General features: G+C 34.8%; 2 protein-coding genes across 2 annotated transcripts; both read right to left on the bottom strand.

Moving 5' to 3' along the window:
* Positions 1–9,979: 9,979 nt before the first annotated feature.
* On the bottom strand, positions 9,980–10,537 carry LOC133322868 (nematocyst expressed protein 4-like). Its single transcript, XM_061531820.1, has one exon. It carries the CDS (start codon positions 10,535–10,537, stop codon positions 9,980–9,982), a length of 558 nt encoding a protein of 185 aa, XP_061387804.1.
* A 2,505-nt stretch (positions 10,538–13,042) lies between these two features.
* LOC133322869 (uncharacterized) lies at positions 13,043–13,765 on the bottom strand. Its single transcript, XM_061531822.1, has one exon. The coding sequence runs from the start codon at positions 13,763–13,765 to the stop codon at positions 13,043–13,045; it is 723 nt and encodes a 240-aa protein (XP_061387806.1).
* Between the last annotated feature and the right edge of the window lie 9,331 nt (positions 13,766–23,096).

A 23,096-nucleotide genomic window follows, 5' to 3' on the forward strand; every position in this document is an offset into this window, starting at 1 on the left:
CACGAAAAGAATAATTATAATAATCATAATAGTAAAGAATAATAGTTTTGATGTTACAATGATGATGATGGGCTTTATAAGAAGAAAAAAAGTAGCAAAACAAAGTAAAGTAAAGAGAAAAATATATGAACGAAAACGATTTCAGTCAGTGCACTCACTACATTGATATATACACCCTCTCTCTCTATATATTCCTATCCTATATAATCATCATACCCCGCTCTTTATACGCAAAAAAATGAAAACTCAAATATTAAAGGTCAAGTCATTTTCTAAAGAAAATAAACAAGATTAAAAAATAATTAACAATTTAAATGTGCAAAAATTGCCACAATATAATAACTAATTAATTAATAAAAAAACAAAACAATTTTGATATTTTATATTTTCGCTCAAAAAAACAAAAAATTGCATTCTTTAAGAAAAACAACAAAAAACAAGGTTAGGGCAAAGAAAATGAAAACATAAAAGTTCGATAAAACCCAATGGCAATTGTTTATAAGGAATTTCCCATTTCGATATAACGACGAAATTTAAATGTTTTTCCTTTTGGCTATAATTTAGAAAAAATCGATAATCGTTCACTTATAAACGGATGGCCAACTGTTTTTCTTTTCTTTACCCACAAATATTAATGATAACAAAAAACAATATATGATAATTATTATAATTAATATAACTCTCCATTGTACATATATATAAAATACTTCAACAATTTAAGAAAAGATGGTTAATTTTTTTAAATATAAATCAACAACAACAATAAAAATAAACAATAAATAACTTATTATATTCTAAATGAGAAATATAAAAACAAATTACTTGACAAGATATAAAAATAATACATGAACTGCTGCGGCTGCTACATGCAGCAAGTGTGGGAGAATCACAGCATTAGAAGGGGCAACATGAGCATCCCTCGATAACAAAATAAGGTTTGATTTTTTGCATTACCATTAATCGAAATTCAGCCTTAACGCAATCTTAGCCAGAATCCTGTAGACATTATGATTTCGTTTAGAGTTTACAGTTATCATTGATTTAGGATTTCCAAAAATTTTATCTGTAGCGGCAGTCATTGGATAATGTCGGATTATTTAGAAACTATGATCAATCGATTATACTGGAATAATTGAAAAAAACTCCTACGAAAATTATGAAATTCTTTAAATTGATCTGAAAATCCTTCAAAAAATTATTCCTAAAAAATTCAAACTTATCTCTCTGAAATTTCTTTACAAATATTTCCACCCATTTTTGATTACAAAAAGTCAAAGTCTTTCATAAAATATTTTTAACCAATAAGCGGAGCAGTATAGTCGGTCGTACCGAACATATCGTAACCCACACAACTACCACGGGAATAAACTTCTAGATTCTTAGCAGTATTCTGCGACAATTTCCCCATATTTTGTTATATAACAGTACTCAACTCTCTCGACCTACTAAATGTTGACCGATTAAAGACAGATATGTTTAAACGTTGACTATACTTCTTTCTTCGTCTGAAATTAAACAATATGAGGATATGTAAATCCTTGGAAGTATTTTGATACACAAAAGTCTAGATCCAATTAACCCGCTAAATGTTGGCCGATGATCATCAAATGCCTGATTTCAGATCTCTTTTTTCGACGTAGAATTATGTGATGTTCGTATCATAAGTGGCCTCTAAAGCGGTCAAAAATAAAGCTTTTGGTCCAATTTGTTGACTGCTATATATTGACCGATCTGCGATCGTTGACAAGAATTCATTCTTCGGGAAAATTAAAAATATGAGCATATGTAGACCCTTGTAAATATTTTGACATAATTTTTACACAAAAATCTACACCCATTTCTGAAAATGGATCTAATTGTTGACCGATAATCATCAAAAATATCCGTCTGATCCCTTTCATCATGTAGAATTTCGTGATTATCGGGTGGGCTGTAGAGCGACAAGATATACAGACAAAAAATATTTTTTGGTCCATCATTGAACCTAAAAATTTTACGCCTTAAAAAAATATTTAACGAACTCCTTACTTTTGCAGTTGATATCGTTTACTCCATTACAGTGGGTAGTCTGTCTGTGATCGTAGGACAGTCACTGATGTGTCCGACGGGTTAGACAAATTATTTTAATTTGATCATCCGGTACTATATTTTTAGGTTTGAATTTTTCGAAGTTTCCTTCATTCAGTGGTACAATCTTCACGTCGTTTTCATAGCCACTGGCTGGGAGATGGATATGGTCATAATTTTTCAACAGCTTTCGAAGAGGTCGATGCTAATAGAAATACATCAAAAGGTTCCATGCCTTCACCGTCACTTTTTTGAAGGATGTGAATGTGTTGTCGGCTTCGTTCCTTGTTAAGGTCTTTGTTATGGGTATGATCATAATTTTTCAATGCTATTAGGAGTACATCAGAGGATTCGGTGATTTCACCGCCACTTTGAAAGGATCTGGATGTATTGCCGACTTCCTTTTCTGTAAAGGTCTCATTGGGTGTTGCTTTTGTACGTGAGATTGGAATTCCACTAAGCGAGAATTCCAGTGTAGAGCAATTAGTTCTTTTCGAACTTCTTATGTTCCTTATACATATAGTGTCACACTTTGGGTACTCTGAAGATTTTTTCGTAAGATTTTCCTACCGAAATGACCAAAATTTGCCATGGCGGTTTTTTGGAGGCTAACATTTAACGTTGCAGAACAATGACTCATTTAGGTCCATATTTTCATTTAGCTCGCATATAAAAGAAACGACTCCATATTCGTTATCTTGAAGGATTTTCCAGAATTTTTATACCAAAGGGACTGTTAATTAGTGTTCCCGAATTGTGACATACATCTATGCAATCAGGACAATATTTTGACCAAAGGCCTTATATGAAGATCCAGCTCTATTATCCGAGCTTTAGACGAATTCTCCACGCCTAAAGATCGCATAGTGGTTAAAAAATTTTTTTTCTAGAAAAATCCACGCCTAAAGATCGCATAGTGGTTAAAAAAAATTCTAGAAAAATCCACGCCTAAAGATCGCATAGTGGTTGAAAAATATTCTAGAAAATCCACGCCTAAAGATCGCATAGTGGTTGAAAAAATATTCTAGAAAAATCCACGCCTTGTGATCGGATTGTGGTTGAAAAAATATTCTAGAAAAATCCACGCCTTGTGATCGGATAGTGGTTGAAAAAATATTCTAGAAAAATCCACGTCTTGTGATCGGATTGTGGTTGAAAAAATATTCTAGAAAAATCTATGTCTAATGGTTGGAAAGTGGATGAACAAATTATCTTAACAAAATCCTCGCTTAATGATCAGATAGTGGTTGAAAAATATTCTTAAAAAACACACGCCAAATGATCGAATAATGGTTGAAAAAATATCTTTAAAAAATCCGCGCCTAGTGATCGGATAGTGACTGAACAAATATTCTAGAAATTTTAAAAATTATTGAGGACATTCATGAAAATATATTGACCATTAACGACTGTCGCATACCCACCCCCCAGGTTAATGCAATAAAAAACACGATTCTAATAATACAACCTCCTCTCCCCAACCATTGTAGTGGTTTATAAAAAATCCTTCTAAAAATCCAATATTAAAGAAAACTATAATCGATTTAAAACAAACCTATTAAGATATTTTTTTATATATAAATATTGAATATTAAGTGTAAAACTATATTATTTTTTGTGTATGTGTACGTATTTGTTTGTTTTTTTATGATAAGAATTTGTTTTGTGTCTGTGTAAAAAATAAATATATATATTATTTATTATTTTTAAATAAATACAAATGAAATTGAATTAAATAAATAAAAAATTGAAATGATTTTATTTTCTATTTTCCTTCCTATTGTTTGTTCTTTTTTAGTTAAACAAAAAACCTGAAGACTTGTGTTTCTTTTTGTCTTCATTTGTTCCTTATTTATGCCAATTGAAATAAAAAAACGGCAAAACGAAATATAATAATAAAAATAGTAATAATATATGAGAAAAAATTTATATATGAATAAAAGAAAAAAAAACACACATTTTGTTTACACTATTAAATCTAAATTAAATCAATAATGATGAATGAATGCAAAGGAAAAAAAAAATAATTAATAACAGCAAAAAAATTAATTTAAGAAGTTTACAATATTAAAAAAACAAATCAAATTTAATAAATGAATCATATTGATATACAAATAAAAAACGTGTAATTTTGAATGGAAACCCTTCTACTTACTTTAAAGTTGATATTTTAATTTAAAAAATATTTTGTTTAAAAATTCCACAATTATTAATGGGATATTAGTCTTGGAAACTATATAAAAGAACGCGCTTGTGTACTGGAAAGAGATTCAAAAAATATTTTCTTAAAAACACATTATTGATTATTGACCTGAAAGTTGTTGTAAACAATATTTTGTCGAAAATCTATGTTTATTGAACGGAAATAAATTCAACCAGTAAGGAAAGTAGTAAAGTCGGACGTGGCCGACTATATGATACCCTTCACCACTATGAGTATATTAAACAGGACTATTAACATGAAATTGGATGAACTAAATATGTGATATTTAGCTAAATGTTAAACGACTTAGGTCAATCCATAAGCATGTCATTCGTTTATTACAATGGGATTTTCACAAAACTAAGCACACATCATTCCAGACTGAATTCAGTACGCTATGCCAAATTTCGTGCAAATCGAAAGATATATAGGGACTTTGATGCACCTTCTACATTAAATCGGACGAAAATATATATGGGAGACAGCAACGTACACAGGATTTCATTTCGGGGAGGGCCCGGTAGTGCAAAACGAAAAAATTCGCTGTTGCAAACAAAAATTCATGCCCCTCTGCGTACGTCCCTGATGGGAGATATATCTAAATCTGGACCGATTTTCACGAAACTTGGCAGACATCACTCCAGGTTGAATTCTGTATGCCATGCTAAATTTCGTGCAAATCGAATGATATATAGGGACTTTGGTGCACCATTTACATGAAATCGGGCGAAACTATATATGGGAGCTAAATCTAAATCTGGACCGATATTCTTGAAACTTGGCAGACATCACTCTTGGCTTAATTCAATACGTTATGCCAAATTTCGTGCAAATCGAAAGATATATAGGGACTTTGGGGCACCATTTACATGAAATCGGACGAAACTATATATGGGAGCTATATCTAAATCTTGACCGATTTTCACGAAACTTGACAGACATCATTCTAGACCTAAATGATTAGGCTGTACCAAATTTCGTGCAAATCGAAAGATATATAGGGACCGTTTACATTAAATCGGTTAAATATATATATGGGAGCTATATCTAAATCTGAACCGATTTTTCCCAATTTCAATAGGGTTCTTCCTTGGGCCAAACAAATGAGCTGTGCCAAATTTCATCCAATTCGGATCATAAATGCGACCTGTACTTTGCTAACAAAAATACATGGACAGACGGACGGACATGCATAAATCGACTTAGAAAGTGATTCTATGCATATTCTCAAAAGGAACCATGTGCCTATCTTGTTTCCTTTTGCCTGTTACAAACATATGCACAAAGACATAATACCCTGTACCACAGTGTGGTGAAGGGTATAAAAAAATAATCGGATCGGATAGTGGTTGAAAAAATATTTTTTAAAAAATCTACGCATATTGATTGGACAGTGGTTGAAAAAAAATCATAAAAAATCAATGCCTAATGATCAGATAGTAGTGGAAAAAAGATTCTTAAACAATCCACGCATATTGATCGGATTTTGGCTGACAAAACATTCTTAAAAAATCCTTGCCTTCTCATTGGACAGTGGTTGAAAAAATATTTTCAAAAAAACCACGCCTATTGATCTAATAGTGGTTGAAAAAATATTCTTAAAAACTCCTCGCCTATTGTTCGGATAGTAGTTGAAAATATATTTTTTAAAAATCCACGCCTATTGATCTAATAGTTGTTGAAAAAAATATTCTTAAAAACTCCTCGCCTATTGATCGGATAGTAGTTGAAAAAATATTATTAAACAAGTGAAAAAGCGTTAAATTCAGCCGGGCTGAACTTTGGATACCCTCCACCATAGATATACCGACAGGTACTTGAAATGAAAATACCAAAAAGTAGACCTATACCGACATTCCTACAATTCGATTATGTAAACCATAATGTAATGTTTGCACCAAATTTGTTTCAGAAAAATTTGATTTCGTCCAAACTTAGTTAAAATTCGAAGATGGGGAATATCGGTCCACTCCTTCTGGTACCTAGGGCTAGGCCTAAATACGGGTTATAGTTCATATATAGTTCTTTATCGAACCTACGTTCTACTTTTTATCTCCATATATAGAACTTCAGTACGTTTTGCAAAATTTTGCGGCAATCCGACCCACCTGGGGAGTTTGGTGCATCATTTATATCTAACTTCTAGGTTGTACTAACATCAGTACGTTGTGCGAAATTTTGTGTCAAATTTGTGTAAGATCGGACGAAAATATATATGTAGAAGCTATATTAAAATCTGCACCGATTTCAATGAGACTTGCCAGAGATAAACTTATATTTACTATAGTTCATTGTACAAAATGCAGTGGCAATCGGGCAAACTTTGGGTCTTTAGTGACAATTTACATAAAATCGGAAGAAACAATATATAGAAGCTATATCTAAACTTGGAGCGATTTTCACGAAACTTAGCAAACATTATTCTAGACTTAATTCATTACGCTATGCCAAATTTTGTCCAAATTGAAAGATATATATGGACTTTGGTTTACCATATACATTAAATCGCTCGAGAATATATATGGGAGCTATATCTAAATCTCAACCGATTTTCACGAAACTTAACACACATTGTACTAGACTTCAGTACGATATGCCAAATTTCGTGCAAATCGAAGGATATATAGGGAGTTTGGTTTACCATTTACATTAAATCGCTCGAGAATATATATGGGAGCTATATCTAAATCTGTACCTATTTTCATGAAACTTACGACTCATCATTCTAGACTCAATTCATTACGCTATGTCAAATTTCGTGCATTAAATAGGACGTAAGTATATATGAGCTATATCTAAATCTGAACCGATTTTTACGAAATCTTCTACTAATCATTCTAGACTCAATTCGGTATGCTACCAAATTTCGAGCAAATCGAACGATATATAGGAACTTTGGTGCACCATTTACCGTAAATCGGACGAAAATATATATGGGAGCTATATCTAAATCTGACCTGGTTCTTTCCAATTTCAATATGGTTCGTCCTTGAGCCAAATAAATGAGCTGTGGCCAATTTCATCAAATTCGTATCAAACCAGTAAGGAAAGTAGTAAAGTCGGACGGGGCCGACTATATGATACCCTTCACCACTTTGAGTATATTCAACAGATGAATCCTAACAGAAGTCGCATTTTTAAAGGACCAGTAAAATGAAATTGGAACCATAAACACGTCATTCTGCAACCGATACTAAATTCTTCATTTGGTCAGATATAGAAGCTATATCTAAATCTGAACCGATTTCAGGAAACTTAACACACATCATTCTAGACCTAATTTGTTACGCTGTGCCAAATTTCGTGCAAATCGAAAGATATATAGGGACTTTGTTGCACCATTTACATTAAATCTGACGAAAGTATATGTGGGAGCTATATATAAATCTGAACCGATTTTCAGGCAACTTTACACACATCATTCTAGACCTAATTTGCTACGCGGTGCCAAATTTCGTGCTTAAATCGACTCAAAAAGTGATTCTATGCATATTCTCAAAAGGAGCCATGGGTCTATCTCGATTATTTTTGCATGTTACAAACATATGCACAAAAACATAATACCCTGTACCAGAAAAAAGAATTTGGTTCAATAACCTCAAAACCTTGGGGGCTACCAGAAAAAATTGACCAATATTTATAATTTATAGTGGAGAGATGTGCTACCTAATAAGAACTCGACGTACTAAATTACAGTCAATTTGGTCGAAAAATCCGATCAGAACCCCCAAAATACCAAAAATTTTGGGGTACCGTTATATGGGTACTACCAGAAAAACTGGACCTATATTTATAATTTTTAGTGGAGTAATTTGGTACCCAATAAGAACCCAATGTACAAAATTTCAGCGAATTCAGTTATAAAACGAGCCCAAAAACCCGAAAATACCGAAAATTGGGGGTGCCCTTATATGGGGGCTTTCCGAAAAAATGGACCTTTATTTATAATGTTTGGTAGGGAGATTTGCTACCCAATAAGAACTCAATGTACAAAATTTCAGGGAATTCAGTTAAAAAACGCGCTCAAGAACCTCAAAATACCGAAAATTAGGGGGTACCCTTATATGGGGGCTATGCGAAAAAATGGACCGATATTTATAATTTTTGGTAGGGAGATTTGCTACCCAATAAGAACACAAAGTACCAAATTTCAGCGAATTCGGTCGAAAAATGCGATCAAAACCCCCAAAATACCGAAAATTGGGGGTAATCTTATATGGGGGCTATCCGAAAAAATGGACCTTTATTTATAATTTTTGGTAGGGAGATTTGCTACCCAATAAGAACTCAATGTACAAAATTTCAGGGAATTCAGTTAAAAAACGCGCTGAAGAACCTCAAAATACCGAAAATTTGGGGGTACCCTTATATGGGGGCTATGCGAAAAAATGGACCGTTATTTATAATTTTTGGTAGGGAGATTTGCTACCCAATAAGAACACAAAGTACCAAATTTCAGCGAATTCGGTCGGAAAATGCGATCAAAAAATACCGAAAATTGGGGGTAATCTTATATGGGGGCTATCCGAAAAAATGGACCTTTATTTATAATTTTTGATAGAGAGATTTGCTACCCAATAAGAACTCAAAGTACCAAATTTCAGCGAATTCAGTTAAAAAACGCGCTCAAGAACCTCAAAATACCGAAAATTTTGGGGTACCCTTATATGGGAGCTATGCCTAAATGTGGACCGATTTTTTCCAATTTCAATAGGGTTCGTCCTTGGGCCAATTAAGTGACCTGTGCCAAATTTCATCCAAATCGGTTCATAAATGCGACCTGTACTTTGTTAACAAAAATACATGGACGGACGGACGGACGGACGGACAGACGGACAGACGGACATGCATAAATCGACTCAGAAAGTGATTCTATGCATATTCTCAAAAGGAACCATGGGTCTATCTCGATTATTTTTGCCTGTTACAAACATATGCACAAAGACATAATACCCTGTACCACAGTGTGGTGAAGGGTATAAAAATGCGACCTGTACTATGTGTACATTTAACATGGACAGACAGACGGATGGACGGACATGCATAAATCGACTCAGAAAGTGATTCTATGCATATTCTCAAAAGGAACCATAGGTCTATCTCGTTTCCTTTTGTCCGTTACAAACATATGCACAAAGAATTAATACCCTGTAACAAAGTGTGGTGAAGGTATAAAAAGGGGGTATATGGGGACTATTTGTACGTATTAAGAAGTCAAAATACTAAATTACAGCCAATTCGGTGGGAAAATACGATCAAACCCTCCAAAATACTAAAAATTAGGAGGTACCGTTATATGGGGGCTACCAGAAAAAATGGACCTATATTTATAATTTTTTGTAGGGAGATTTGTTACCATATACGACTACAAGATACCAAATTTCACACCTATTGAGCGAATAGTGGATGAACAAATATTAAAAAAAATAAATGCCTATTGATTGGACAAAAATATTCTTAAAAAATCCATTGATAGGATAGTGGTGTAAAAAAATATTCTTGAAGAAATATAATCAAAAAATCAAACCTTTTTTAAATGACTTTTCGAGTCCATTCTGGTACAGCTCATTTAATTGACCCAATAACGATCTTTGTCCCTTCCTCTTTAATACGTTTTGCCAAAAAAAGTTACTCAATTATCTTGCTGCTTCTAAAAATATCCGTTTGTTTTATTAATTTGTAAAAATTCACTTTTATAACAAATGATGATTATTCACTCCTTGGTCCATCGGGACGATAGTGATGACCATCTTCCTTATATTCCTTGTTAACCTTCAACGAATGATTAATGGTGCTGGTGCCACCGGGAATGCCAGGATATCCTTGGGGTCCTTGAGTTGGGGGGCCTGCTTGACCTGGAGCTGGTCCATTTGGTGGTACTACTCCAGGTTGTTGGGGTGCTGCTGGTGGTGGAGGTTGATTATAATAACCACCATATGGATAGGGATTACCATAGGGTATGGGTTGTGGTGGTGGAGCCTGTTGATAATAATAGGGCATTGGTGGTTGTTGATAATAAGGATAGCCATAGGGTGGTGGAGCAGCTTGTGGTACATAAACCGGATGATTGTAATGATATCCAGGATGGGGATAGTAAGGCATCGGTGCTGGTGGTGCCTTTCCCTTGTATTTGCGACCCTTACCACTTTCGCTGCTGTCACTACCGCTGCCACTATCACTGTCGCTATCGCTGTCACTATCGGCCCGTACACCCATAAATAAGGCCGTAACCAAAAGTACACTTAAAAACCATTGAAAACGGTTCATTGTAATCTGAATTCTCCCTGGACGTCTGCTTTGTTGAAGACACAAATTCGAACTGACCATGAATATGTGACACTTAGTCAAAAGCTAAGCTTTAAAGAATCTTACTATTTTTCTTTCTTTTTCGATTAGATCTGGATGATAAGGCGCCACAATGTCATCTATGTGAGATGATTCTAAAAAGAAAAGAGAACAGATTGAAGATCGCCAATGTTTTGAACGCATAGGGACGTATCATGTCGTATCAGAATGTGTATGTGGGAATCATCAAGGTTATGCAAAGATGACTAAGTAGCATTATTGAAATATGTGTGGTTTTGGAAACCACACATTTTTTGGGGCCAAAATGATAAATTTAAGGTTCTATAACGTGTTTTTGATATTTGACACACATGTGATTAATATGGCTGGAACTCAATGTTTTGTTTTTCTGTTGAATGAGGACAATTTTTAACGAATTAAAAGAAAGGGAGTTTAAAAATCGTTTTAAAAATTTAGGTTTTGTTATAGCTTCCATATAACGGCACAAAAATAAAAATGCGACTTAGCATATTTTACGAAATTAAAATTGAATTATGATATACATATACAAAGTCTTGTCAGTTTCAATTGCCAGGGTGACAATGCTGGGATCAAGGTATTTGATGGGAGATATCTTGCTTTAAAAAGACATTGATAACACAATCTGTGAACACCGAGAGAAATAAATATATATACAATAGGAGATTTCATATAGAATGATATTTTGTAACGATCTTAAATTTTATTGATCGGATAGTTGTTGAAAAAATATTTAAAAAAAATCCACACCTATTGACCTGATAGTGGTTAAAAAAATATTTTTAAAAAATCCACGCCTAATGATCGGATAGTTGTTGAAAAAATGTTTAAAAAAATCCACACCTATTGACCTGATAGTGGTTAAAAAAATATTTTTAAAAAATCCACGCCTAATGATCGGATTGTGGTTGAAAAAATATTTTTAAAAAATCCACGCCTAATGATCGGATTGTGGTTAAAAAAATATTTTTAAAAAATCCACGCCTAATGATCGGATTGTGGTTAAAAAAATATTTTTAAAAAATCCACGCCTAATGATCGGATTGTGGTTAAAAAAATATTTTTAAAAAATCCACGCCTAATGATCGGATTGTGGTTGAAAAAATATTTTTAAAAAATCCACGCCTAATGATCGGATTGTGGTTGAGAAAATATTTTTAAAAAATCCACGCCTAATGATCGGATTGTGGTTGAGAAAATATTTTTAAAAAATCCACGCCTAATGATCGGATTGTGGTTGAAAAAATATTTTTAAAAAGTCCACGCCTAATGATCGGATTGTGGTTGAAAAACATTTCTTTAAAATATCCACGCCTAATGATCGGATTGTGGTTGAAAAAATATTTTTAAAAAATCCACGCCTAATGATCGGATTGTGGTTGAAAAAATATTTTTAAAAAATCCACGCCTAATGATCGGATTGTGGTTGAAAAAATATTTTTAAAAAATCCACGCCTAATGATCGGATTGTGGTTGAAAAAATATTTTTAAAAAATCCACGCCTAATGATCGGATTGTGGTTTAAAAAATATTTTGAAAAAATCCACGCCTATTGAACTGATAGTGGTAGAAAAAATATTTTTAAAAAATCCAGGCCTATTGATCGGATAGTTGTTGAAAAAATATTCTTTAAAAAATCCACGCCTATTGATCTGATAGTGGTTAAAAAAATATTTTTAAAAAATCCACGTCTATTGATCTGATAGTGGTTGAAAAAATATTTTTAAAAAATCTACGCCTAATGATCGGATTGTGGTTGAAAAACATTTCTTTAAAGGATCCACGCCTATTGATCTGAAAGTGGTTTAAAAAATATTTTTAAAAAATCCACGCCTATTGAACTGATAGTGGTAGAAAAAATATTTTTAAAAAATCCACGCCTATTGATCTGATAGTGGTTGAAAAAATATTTTTAAAAAATCCACGCCTATTTATCTGATAGTGGTTGAAAAAATATTCTTAAAAAATCCACACCTAATGATCGCATTGTGGTTGAAAATAGATTCCTAAAAAATCCCCGCCTAATGATCAGATAGTTGTTAAAAAAATATGTTTAAAAAATCCACGCCTATTGATTTGATAGTGGTTGAAAAAACATTTAAAAAAAAATCAGATAGTGGTTGAAAAAATATTCTTTAAAAAATCCACGCCTATTGATCTGATAGTGGTTGAAAAATATTTTAAAAAACCCAGGCCTTCTCATCGGACAGTGGTTGAAAAATTTTTTTTAAATAATCCATGCCTGTTGATTGGACTGTGATTGAACAAAATCTTTTTAAAAAATCCCCGCCTAATGATCGGATAGTAGTTGAAAAAAATATTCTTAAAAAATCCACGCCTATTGATCGGATAGTGGTTGAAAAAATATTCGTGTTTTGTTGTTGCTTTAAAAACATCCGTTTGTTTTATTGAATTATACAAATCCGCTTTTATAACAAATAATGATTATTAAATTATTGATCCATGGGGACGATAGTGGTGACCATATTCCGTATATTCCTTTTTAACCTTCAACGAATGATTAATAGTGCTACTGCCAACGGGAATACCAGGATATCCTTGAGGTTGATTATAATAAGTACCATATGGATAAGGATTATCATAGGGTATGGGTTGTGGTGGTGGAGCCTGTTGATAATCATAATAATAGGGCATTGGTGGTTGTTGATAATACGGGTAGCCATAGGGTGGAGGTGGAGCCGCTTGTGGTTCATAAACCGGATGATTGTAATGATATCCAGGGGGGTAAGGCACCGGTGCTGCCTTTCCCTGGTATATGCGACCCACACCCCTTTCGCTGCTGTAAGGCACCGATGCTGTTGGTGCCTTTCCCTGGTATTTGGGACTCATACCACTTTCGCTGCTGTCACTACCGCGACTATCGCTGTCACTATAGTAAGGCACCGGTGCTGGTGGTGCCTTTCCTTGGGGTTTGCGACCAATGCCACTTTCGCTGCTGTCACTACCGCGACCACTGTCATTATCACTGTCGCTATCGCTGTCACTATAGCTGTCACTATCGCTGTCACTATCGTTGTCACTATCGCTGTCATTATAGCTGTCACTATCGTTGCCAATATCGCTGTCACTATGGCAGTCACTATAGGCCCGTACACCCATAAATAAGACCGTAACCAAAAGTACACTTAAAAACCATTGAAAACGGTTCATTGTGTTTATTGTAATCTGAATTCTCCGGGACGTCTGTTTTGTTGAAGAAACGACTCCGAACTGAATGTGTGACACGTAGTCAAAAGCTAAGCTTTAAAGAATGTTTTTTATTTTTCTTTCTTTTTCGTTTCGATATGCAGGATAACGCGCAACAATGTCATCTATGAAAGATGACTCAAAAAAGAACAGATTGAAGACCGAAAATGCTTTGAATGCATAGGCCAGGGTGACAATGCTGGGATCATGGTACTTGATGGTAGATGTCTTGCTTTAAAAAAGACATTGATAACACAATCTGTGAACACAGAGAGAAATTAATATTCAAATTTGCTGACGCGAAATATTGGTCCTAGACCCCCCCTTTAAGTACATCGATCGCATTTGTCGACTAGCTGAGTCGATATAGACATGTGTGTCCGTCCGTCTGTCCATTATAATTTGTAAACACGATACAGGCCATAACTATGGACCAATCTTCACGAAATGTTGTATGTAGCATGGATTCTGGCCAAGGAAGACACATTTTGTTTTTGGTAAATATCGGTTAATATTTAGGTCGTGGATTTTTATTTTTAAATATTTTTTCAATCCAAATATAAGGCGTGGATTTTTTAAAAATATTTCTCCCTGTGCAATAATAAATTCCAAGTTTCTAATTGATATGTTTGCATTATGTCAAAGTCAAGGTCAATTAAAGGCATTGTCCAACTTCTTTTGTAACACGAGAATCGGGTGTTGATACACTTTTTTAAATTGAAATAATTTACAATTATAACAATGTATTGTACACTTTATATATAAAGAAAACAAAATGGTATTAGATATAAACAAATCAATTGTGGAAATTGAAATCGAAACTGGATATTGGTACGAAAGAAGAAAAATTTTATAAGAAAGAAAACTCTCGAATCATTGCGGTGAATATCTCAAATAAGGTAGAATTGTCCAAGCCATAAAATTATACAAAATTTCGAAACATTTAAGCTCGTATCACTAATTTTTCTTATTTCCTATTGGCGGCTTTAAAAATAAATCTAAGCATTATCAGTGTTGGTCTCAATGTTACATATTTTTCAATTGTTTTTTATGATTTTTGATTAGAAAACGTGTGCATAGTTTAAATGATACGTGCGACATAATCTTTACAAGAATTCTTGAAGCTCAGTAGTGGACTGAAAACTTCGAAAAAGCTTGCGTCACTAATTCCACTATTAGAATTCTAAATTAAAATCTGACATATTTTGTATTAATATGTTTTTTTTTTGTTTTATGTGTATGCCTGTTGAAGTGATAAGTGCGACAGCTTCTACCGAATATTTTATTGTTTTTGATTTCTGGGAATTCCGTATTGGGGTGAATGAAAATGGATTCTCCGAAAAATAATTATAATGATAACTAAAAAATATAAATACAAAGGCCAAAGTCGGACGACCCAAAAAAAAAAAGAAAAAAAAAATTAAAAAGTCGAACGGAGCCGACTCTATGTTACCCTTCACCACTTTGAGAAGATACAATGGATACAATATCCTGTAGATATAACGTGGACAGAAATATCATCTTTAGAGGACATTTGAAAAATGTGAAAAATTCCATGTCCATCGGGGAGACTTGGATTCTTTGGTGCACCATTTGTATGGATATGTCATATATCATTTGGTATGCTGCAGCACAGTGCGGGGTTCGGTACAACATTTACATAAAATCGAACGAAACTATATATGGGAGCTTCTAAATCGATTTAAAAAAATAACCAGTCAGCGGAGCAGTATAGTCGGACGGGGCAGACCATCCGATACCCTACACACTGCTCTAACTTTCTGTGGATGTTTATTCCGAGCCTAGGCAATATTTCGTGATAGTTGCACCCTCTTGACCGACTAGAGGTCAACAAATATTACTAAGATTCCGTACAGCCCTTCTAATTACTTGTTCAGATTCCCTTCACCGTGGCTTGTGTTTTAATGTGCGGCTTTCAGTTGTGGCCTATAGATCGACTCGAAAAACACACAAAATATTAAGTTTTCTGTTCAAATCATCCCAAAATTATTATCTGATCATCAACGATAATTATAGGCGTTACCCTTGACCATACCTGGATCATCATGGAAAATTTCAAAGCGATCCGCGCCTTCTAGTGTGGTTTTGGGTTACCAAATAATATATGAATACGTAAGCACCTGTAAATATTTACGTGTAACTCCCACATCCAAGTACATACGACAATATAATTGGTCGATCACTCCTCTTGGATTTACTATCAGCTTCTAGGGTCTCTGTCCTCCAGAGGTAAATACATACGCTATAGAATACAAATTTTGTCATTTTTCACACAAAGGTCAGGGTCCATTTGACCTGCTAAATATTGACCGATCTTTATCACAAGAAAATTACGTGAAGATTGGTCCATAACTGTGGCCTATATTGTGTTTACAAATTATAATGGACAGACGGACGGACAGACACACACATGTCTAGATCGACTCAGCTAGTCGAGATATGACGATCGGTATACTTAAAGGTTGGTCTAGGACCAATATTTCGCGGCGTTACAAAACTCTTGGGGCTGCACAAAGTTATAATACCCTGAAAGGATAGTTGTGCAGGGTATAAAAATCGCATATATCAATCAGTACCTAATTCAGTACTCTGTGCCAAATGTTGTCCCAATCGGACCCATATTCGGAGTGCACCATTTACTTAAAATCGGACGAACCTGTGTGTGGGAGCTATATCTAAATGTTAAAAATGACAAAATTTATATTATACTCCTGAAGGACATAGACCCGAGAAGTTGATAGAATATCCAAGAGGAGTGGTTTGCCTTTAAAGTGATACCAATTATATTGTCGTATGTACTCGGATGTGGGAGTTACACGTAAATATTTACAGGTGCTTACGTATTTTGATATTATTTAGTAATCCATTACCACACTGGAGGGCGGAAATATAGCACTGATCACTTTAAAATGTTCCATGAGGTTCCTGTTATGGTCAAGGACAACGCCTATAATTTTCGGTGACGATCAGATAATAAATTTGGGATAAAGTAGATCAAAAGCTTATTTTTTGTGTATTTTTTTTTTTGAGTCGATCTATAGACCACAATTGAAAGTTGATCACTACACAACCCGCGGTGAAGAAAATATCGACAAGTAATTAGAAGGACTGTAATTAATTACAAGGACTGTGCTGAATATTAGGCCCAGTTAACCTCTAATCGAAGCCTCTGGGCCTCAGCATTAAGTGTCAGGCTGCGCGTAGCGCCCTAAGGCTGCATGAACAAAAACTCTTGCGGAACTGTAGCTTTGGGCATAGTAGTGTTCTGAATGAACCTGGTATAGCATTGGACTAAGGCGTTAAACTAAGCGACTATATATCATCAATCCTCAGATTTGACGATGTAGATGTCGTTATTCCTAGTAGAGACGACTGGAAACGAAGTAACCCTCCTCTGGACGGACTGGCCTTCTATACAGATGGATCCAAGATGGAAGAAGGTACTGGGGCAGGCGTCTACTGTGAAAGGTTAGGCCTTGAGTTAACCTACAAGCTGGATAGCAACTGTAGTGTTTTCCAAGCTGAAATCTTCGCGATCTGGAAGACAGCGGAATTGAAAAAAAGTTTGGATGCTGAGGTCGTTGAACCGGTGACTATCTTTGTGGATAGTCAAGCGGCTCTTAAAGCCATCAAATCTTGTCGCATCAAATCCGAAGCCGTCTTCAAGTTTAGAGCAGCTCTGGAAGAACTAAACCATAGCTATCGGTTGTGTTGGGTACCAGGATATTGTGACATCTTGGGTAATGAAAGAGCGGACGAACTAGCTAGACGAGGATCTCAATCCACCGATCTAGAAACTGATGACTCAATCAAACCACCCATATGTCTTTTCTATAGGAATTTTGAGGCATTCTTTGACGAAATAGCCTGTGAACTTTGGCACAACGAACCTAGGTGCAACGTGTCAAGATCCATTTGGGCGACTCTGTCTACCAAAAGAACGCACTCACTATTGAACCTGAGCATAGCTGAAATTAGAGTGATGACGGGAATCTTCACTGGTCACTGCAACTCAGGGCTTTTTCTAGTAAATGGGATCTTGATGCAATTGATTACTGTAGATTCTGTGTTGACGAGCAGGAGACGGAGACAATTGAGCATCTCCTGTGTCATTGCCCAGCCCTGGCTTACAGGCGACACATACTAATGGGTGCTCATTTTCTACTGAGTCTCAGCTTCTTCTCAACAACCGAACCTGCTCTAATCTACAGCATAATTAGAAACATAAAGTGTAAAGTAAAGGTTAGGAGCATACAACCTTGGCACGTAACACTTTTTCTGTCTGACTCATAGGGCCATCGACCTTCATTCTTCACTACTTTAATTTACTAATCTTCTCTCCCCTACAGATCTGTCCTTGTCTGTCCATGTTAAATTGTACACAAAGTACAGGTCGCATTTTTGATTCGAATTGCACGAAATTTGGCACAGATCATATATTTCGCCCAAGGACGAACCCTATTAACATGAAAATCGGTGAAAATAGGTTCAGATTTAGATATAGCCCCCATATATATTTTCGTCCGATTTAAGGTAAATGGGACACCAAAATACCTAAATAACTTTCGATTTGCACGAAATTTGGCATAGCGTACTGAATTAAGTCTATAGTGATGTGTGTTAAGTTTCATTGAAATTGGTTCAGATTTAGTTATAGCTCCCATATATTTTCGTCCGATTTTATGTATATGGTGTAGCAAAGTCTCTATATATCCTTCAATTTGCATGAAATTTGGCATAGTTTACTGAATTAAGTGTAGAATGAGGCGTGCTAAGTTTTGGTTCAGATGAAGACATGTTGTGCGGATGAATGAATATGCCCCAGCTCAAAAGGCATATAAAAATGAGCCTACTAATGGTTCCCGTAGAAGGGGAAGACCACGAATTAGATGGAAAGACCAAGTAGAAAACAACATCTTGGCACTTGGAAATCTTTTTTAAGCTCGGCTTATGGAACAACCGTTCTGTAATAAGCCAGCTAAGTAAGTAAGCCAGCTAAGTAAGTAACACTAAAGACCCAAAGTTTGCCCGATTGCCACACAGTTTTTTACAATGAACTGTAGTTAATATAAATTAATCTCTGGTAAGTCTCCTTGAAATTGGTCCAGATTTAGATATAGCTTCTACATATATATTTTCGTCCGATTTTACACAAACTAATGAAAATATCTGAGAAAGAATTAGCTTTGTTTGTTATATGTGTAGTTGCTTATAACCGTTGTTCGTTATATGCGGTTTCTACTGTGGAAATCTGTGTTTTCTCTTTCTTGTTAAAAAGTCAAAAAATCGTTTACCAACGCTGTTATTGATTTTTGCCTCAAAAATAGGGCAAATTACCTATAGTGCATTGTTAGAAGCAACTCTATATCTGACCAAATGAAAAATTTGGTATAGGTTTCAGAATGACTTGCTTACGGATCCAATTTCATTTTACTGGTCCTTCGAAAATGCGACATCCGTTAGGATTCATCTGTTGAATATTCCCTAAAGTGGTGAAGGGTAGCATATAGTCGGCCCCGTCCGACTTTAATACTTTCCTTACTGGTTTTTATCTCACCCTGTATACACTTTGATACGGCAAAAATGGGCCTCATCGAAATAATGTTTTTTGAAGTCATGTTTCTTTGGACCAAAATCCGTTTCGGATAATTTGGGGGAATCTTTAATATGACCATTTTCTTAAACGTTATTTGTTCCGATTTTTCAATTCTTGAAATAATTGTACATCTCAACCTAATCTAAGCAACTCAAATCTTATTACCCCACTTAAACGATAATAGTTAATCATATTTAAGTTTAATAAGCTTATTAATTTGTTAACATAAAAACCATTACAATCTCAACAACTTGATGATCCACTTGAATTATGGCGGAGTCTTCTTCGCATTCAATGTAGTTTACCTTCGATTTGCATCAACGGAGATTTATTTATTGTCGGTCAGCATCTTTGTGATGATGGAAAATATGAATGAAAATTCGTTACATACACACACTCTTACAATGTATGTAAGTATGTTTTCGAAGACTTGCGACTGTTAAAAGCAAGTTATGCGTTAAGCTAACAAGTCTATTTGGGAAAAATCGGATTCGAGTCATTTAAAGGAGTGAATTCTTCAGATTGAACTTAAGAGAGAAGAGAGTCGAAAACAATAATTAAATGTAGAATAATTATCACACCCTCCCATATCTTCACTTCCAATATACAAACAAAATAATTATCTCCAAAGAAAACATTCTTTTAAACATCTGATAGTATGACCAGCATATAGCCGGAGAAGAATTACATCATAAATTTCCATGAATTTTGTTAGTTTTGTATGCGGTAATTTTTTTGGTTCAACGACAGCAGCAGCTGCTGCTGCAGCAGCAACATCAAAAGTGCAACAACGTTTCGGTTGCAAGTTTGTACATTGAACTCCAGCCAAAATGTTGCAATGTTAACAATGCGTTGCATCACATTCTCTGACTGATGCAACAATGGGACGAGTTTATTTTAAGCGATTTCTGTTAATGTGGTCGAGTTGTGAGATTTGTTCTCCGCATCGGATTAATGTGTCAACGCATATTAAATATTTATGTAGAGATTGGTATCTGCATTGTGCATAGGATTATTAAGCCCATATATATCAACAAAATGATATTTGTCTAAGAAAAATTATTTTCTATTTTTCTACAACTCCTTGGAGAATAAATATTTTTAACCCAGTAAAGAAAGTAGTAAAGTCGGGCTGGGCCGACTATATGATAACCTTCACCACTTTTGGTATTTTCTACATATATATCCTAACAATTTCCTGTCAATATTCCTTCGAGGAAAATTGAACGAGCTTAAATATATGACCTTTATCTATAAGTGAACCGAATAATATCAATCCATATGCCTTTCTCCAACCTATGCTAAATTTTACTTCAGGCGGGCAGATGTATAGTTGTTTGCGTAAAATGCGACAAATTTTTGTAAATCTATTTATAGCACACTTGATACACGCAATTCGTTATGCCGTACTGTGCAAAATTTAATCTCAATCAGACACCCGTTCGAAATATTTGTGGAAACTATGTCTGCAAATGCAGATCGGAGATCTCTTGATTATTTGGAGCTCAATTAACATGAAGTCGGTCGAAAATATATATGGACTATGATTGTATTTCTACAAAACGCAGTTACGTCATACTTTGCTCGTTTTTGTACTTTGTGCAAAATTTCGTATCAATCTGACAAAAATTGAGGAGTTTGGTGCACTATTTGCTATAAATCACGCAAAAATATATATGAAAGCTATATCCAAATCCAAAGCGATTACAACGTTCAAGGTTATACTAAATTTAGTACATTTTGAGCATATTGGTCATATTTTGGGTCATTGGTGCATTATTTACTCCATATCGGTCAAAAATATATATGGGAGCTAAACTAACCATATTTTGGAGCTTTGATGCCCTATTTACGGACAATTGCACGAAACTACATGTGGGTGCTATATCTAAATCTGAACCGATTTTTCCCTATGCCAACTTTCATCCATTTCGGATCATAAATGCGACCTGTACTTTGTTTACAATTAAACATGGACAGACAGACGGGCGGACGGACATGCATAAATCGACTTAGAATGTGATTCTATGCATATTCTCAAAAGGAACCATGTGTCTATCTCGTTTCCTTTTGCCTGTCTATCTCGTTTCCTTTTGCCTGTTTCAAACATATACACAAGGACATAATATCCTGTACCACAGTATGGCGAAGGGTATAAAAAACGCCATTCTAGTTTCAATGTGATTCGTTGTGCAAAATTTCGTGTCAATCGGACAAACATTAGGTGTTAGGTGCCCCATTTACCTAAAATCGGACCCAAATATATATATGGGGGCTATATATAAAATGAACCGATTTCAACGAAACTTGCTAGATATTAATTGATATTAACCTCAGTAAATTGTGCAAAATTGTGTGACAAAAAATACAAACATATATGGGAGCAATATCTAAATCTGAACTGATGTTTACGAAACTTAGCACACACCATTCTAGACTTAATTTGGTACGCTATGCAAATTTCGTGCAAATCGAGAGATATATACGGGATTTGATAAACCATATACATAAAATCGGACGAAAATATATATGGGAACTATATCTAAATCTGAACCGATTTTCACGAAATTTTACACACATCATTCTTGAGTTAGTTCAGTACGCTATGCCAACTTTCGTGCAAATCGAAAGATATGTAGGTACTTTGGTGCACCATTTACCTTAAATCGGACGAAAATATATATGGAAGCTATATCTAAATCTAAATCTTCGAAAAAAATTTTAAATATCTATTCCTTGTAATACGTCTTGAAAAAATATTTTTACAAAACTACTGCATTGTAATATAAAAACTTGTGAGCGGGGCAGTATAGTCGGACGGGGCCGACCATATGATACCTTACACAACTTCCACGAAAATCCAACTTTGTGTGGCTTTATATTCTGAGATTGGGCAATATTTCGCGAGAATTTTACCCTCTTGACCGACTAGCGGTCAAAATTCAGTACAGCAATTCTAATTACTTGTCCAGATTCCTTTCAGCGTGGGTTGTGTTGTTATGTTCGGCTTTCAATGTGATCGACTCGAAAAAACACAAAAAAATAAGTTTTCGTTGTCCTTGACCATAACTGGAACCTCATGGAACATTTCATAGCGATCTTTGCTATAGTTCCGCTCTCTAGAGTGATAATGGGGTACTATTTGTATATATACGGAGATACCTATAAATATTTAGGTGTAACTCCCACATCCGAGCACATACAACAATATAATTGGTATTAATTTAAAGGTCAACCACTCCTCTTGGATAAAATATAAACTTTTCGGGGCTATGTCCTTCATGGGTAAATATATACGGTATAGAATACAAATTTTGTCATTTTTCACACAAAAGTCAGGGTCCATTTGACCCGCTAAATATTGACCGATCATTATGAAAACAGGCATGCTTATTCTTTGGCCCGATCCCCTTCTCCATGGAAAATTTCACAATGTTCGGTCCATTATTGCGGCCTCTGGAACGACCAGAAAAACCGACAAAAATTTAGTATTTGGTCAATTTTATCCCCTAAATATTAACCGATCTTTCCCAAGAACAATAGGGGTCTTCATTGGCCAGAACCCAACCTACATGCCAAATTTCGTGAAGATTGGTCCATAACTGTGGCCTGTATCGTGTTTACAAATTATAATAGACAGACGGACGGACACACATGTCTAGATCGACTCAGCTATTC

Source organism: Musca vetustissima, unplaced genomic scaffold, assembly GCF_032173495.1.
Source record: "Musca vetustissima isolate MV318-11 ecotype Yass unplaced genomic scaffold, APGP_CSIRO_Mvet_v1 utg35646, whole genome shotgun sequence".
NCBI classification, from domain to species: Eukaryota; Metazoa; Arthropoda; class Insecta; order Diptera; family Muscidae; genus Musca; species Musca vetustissima.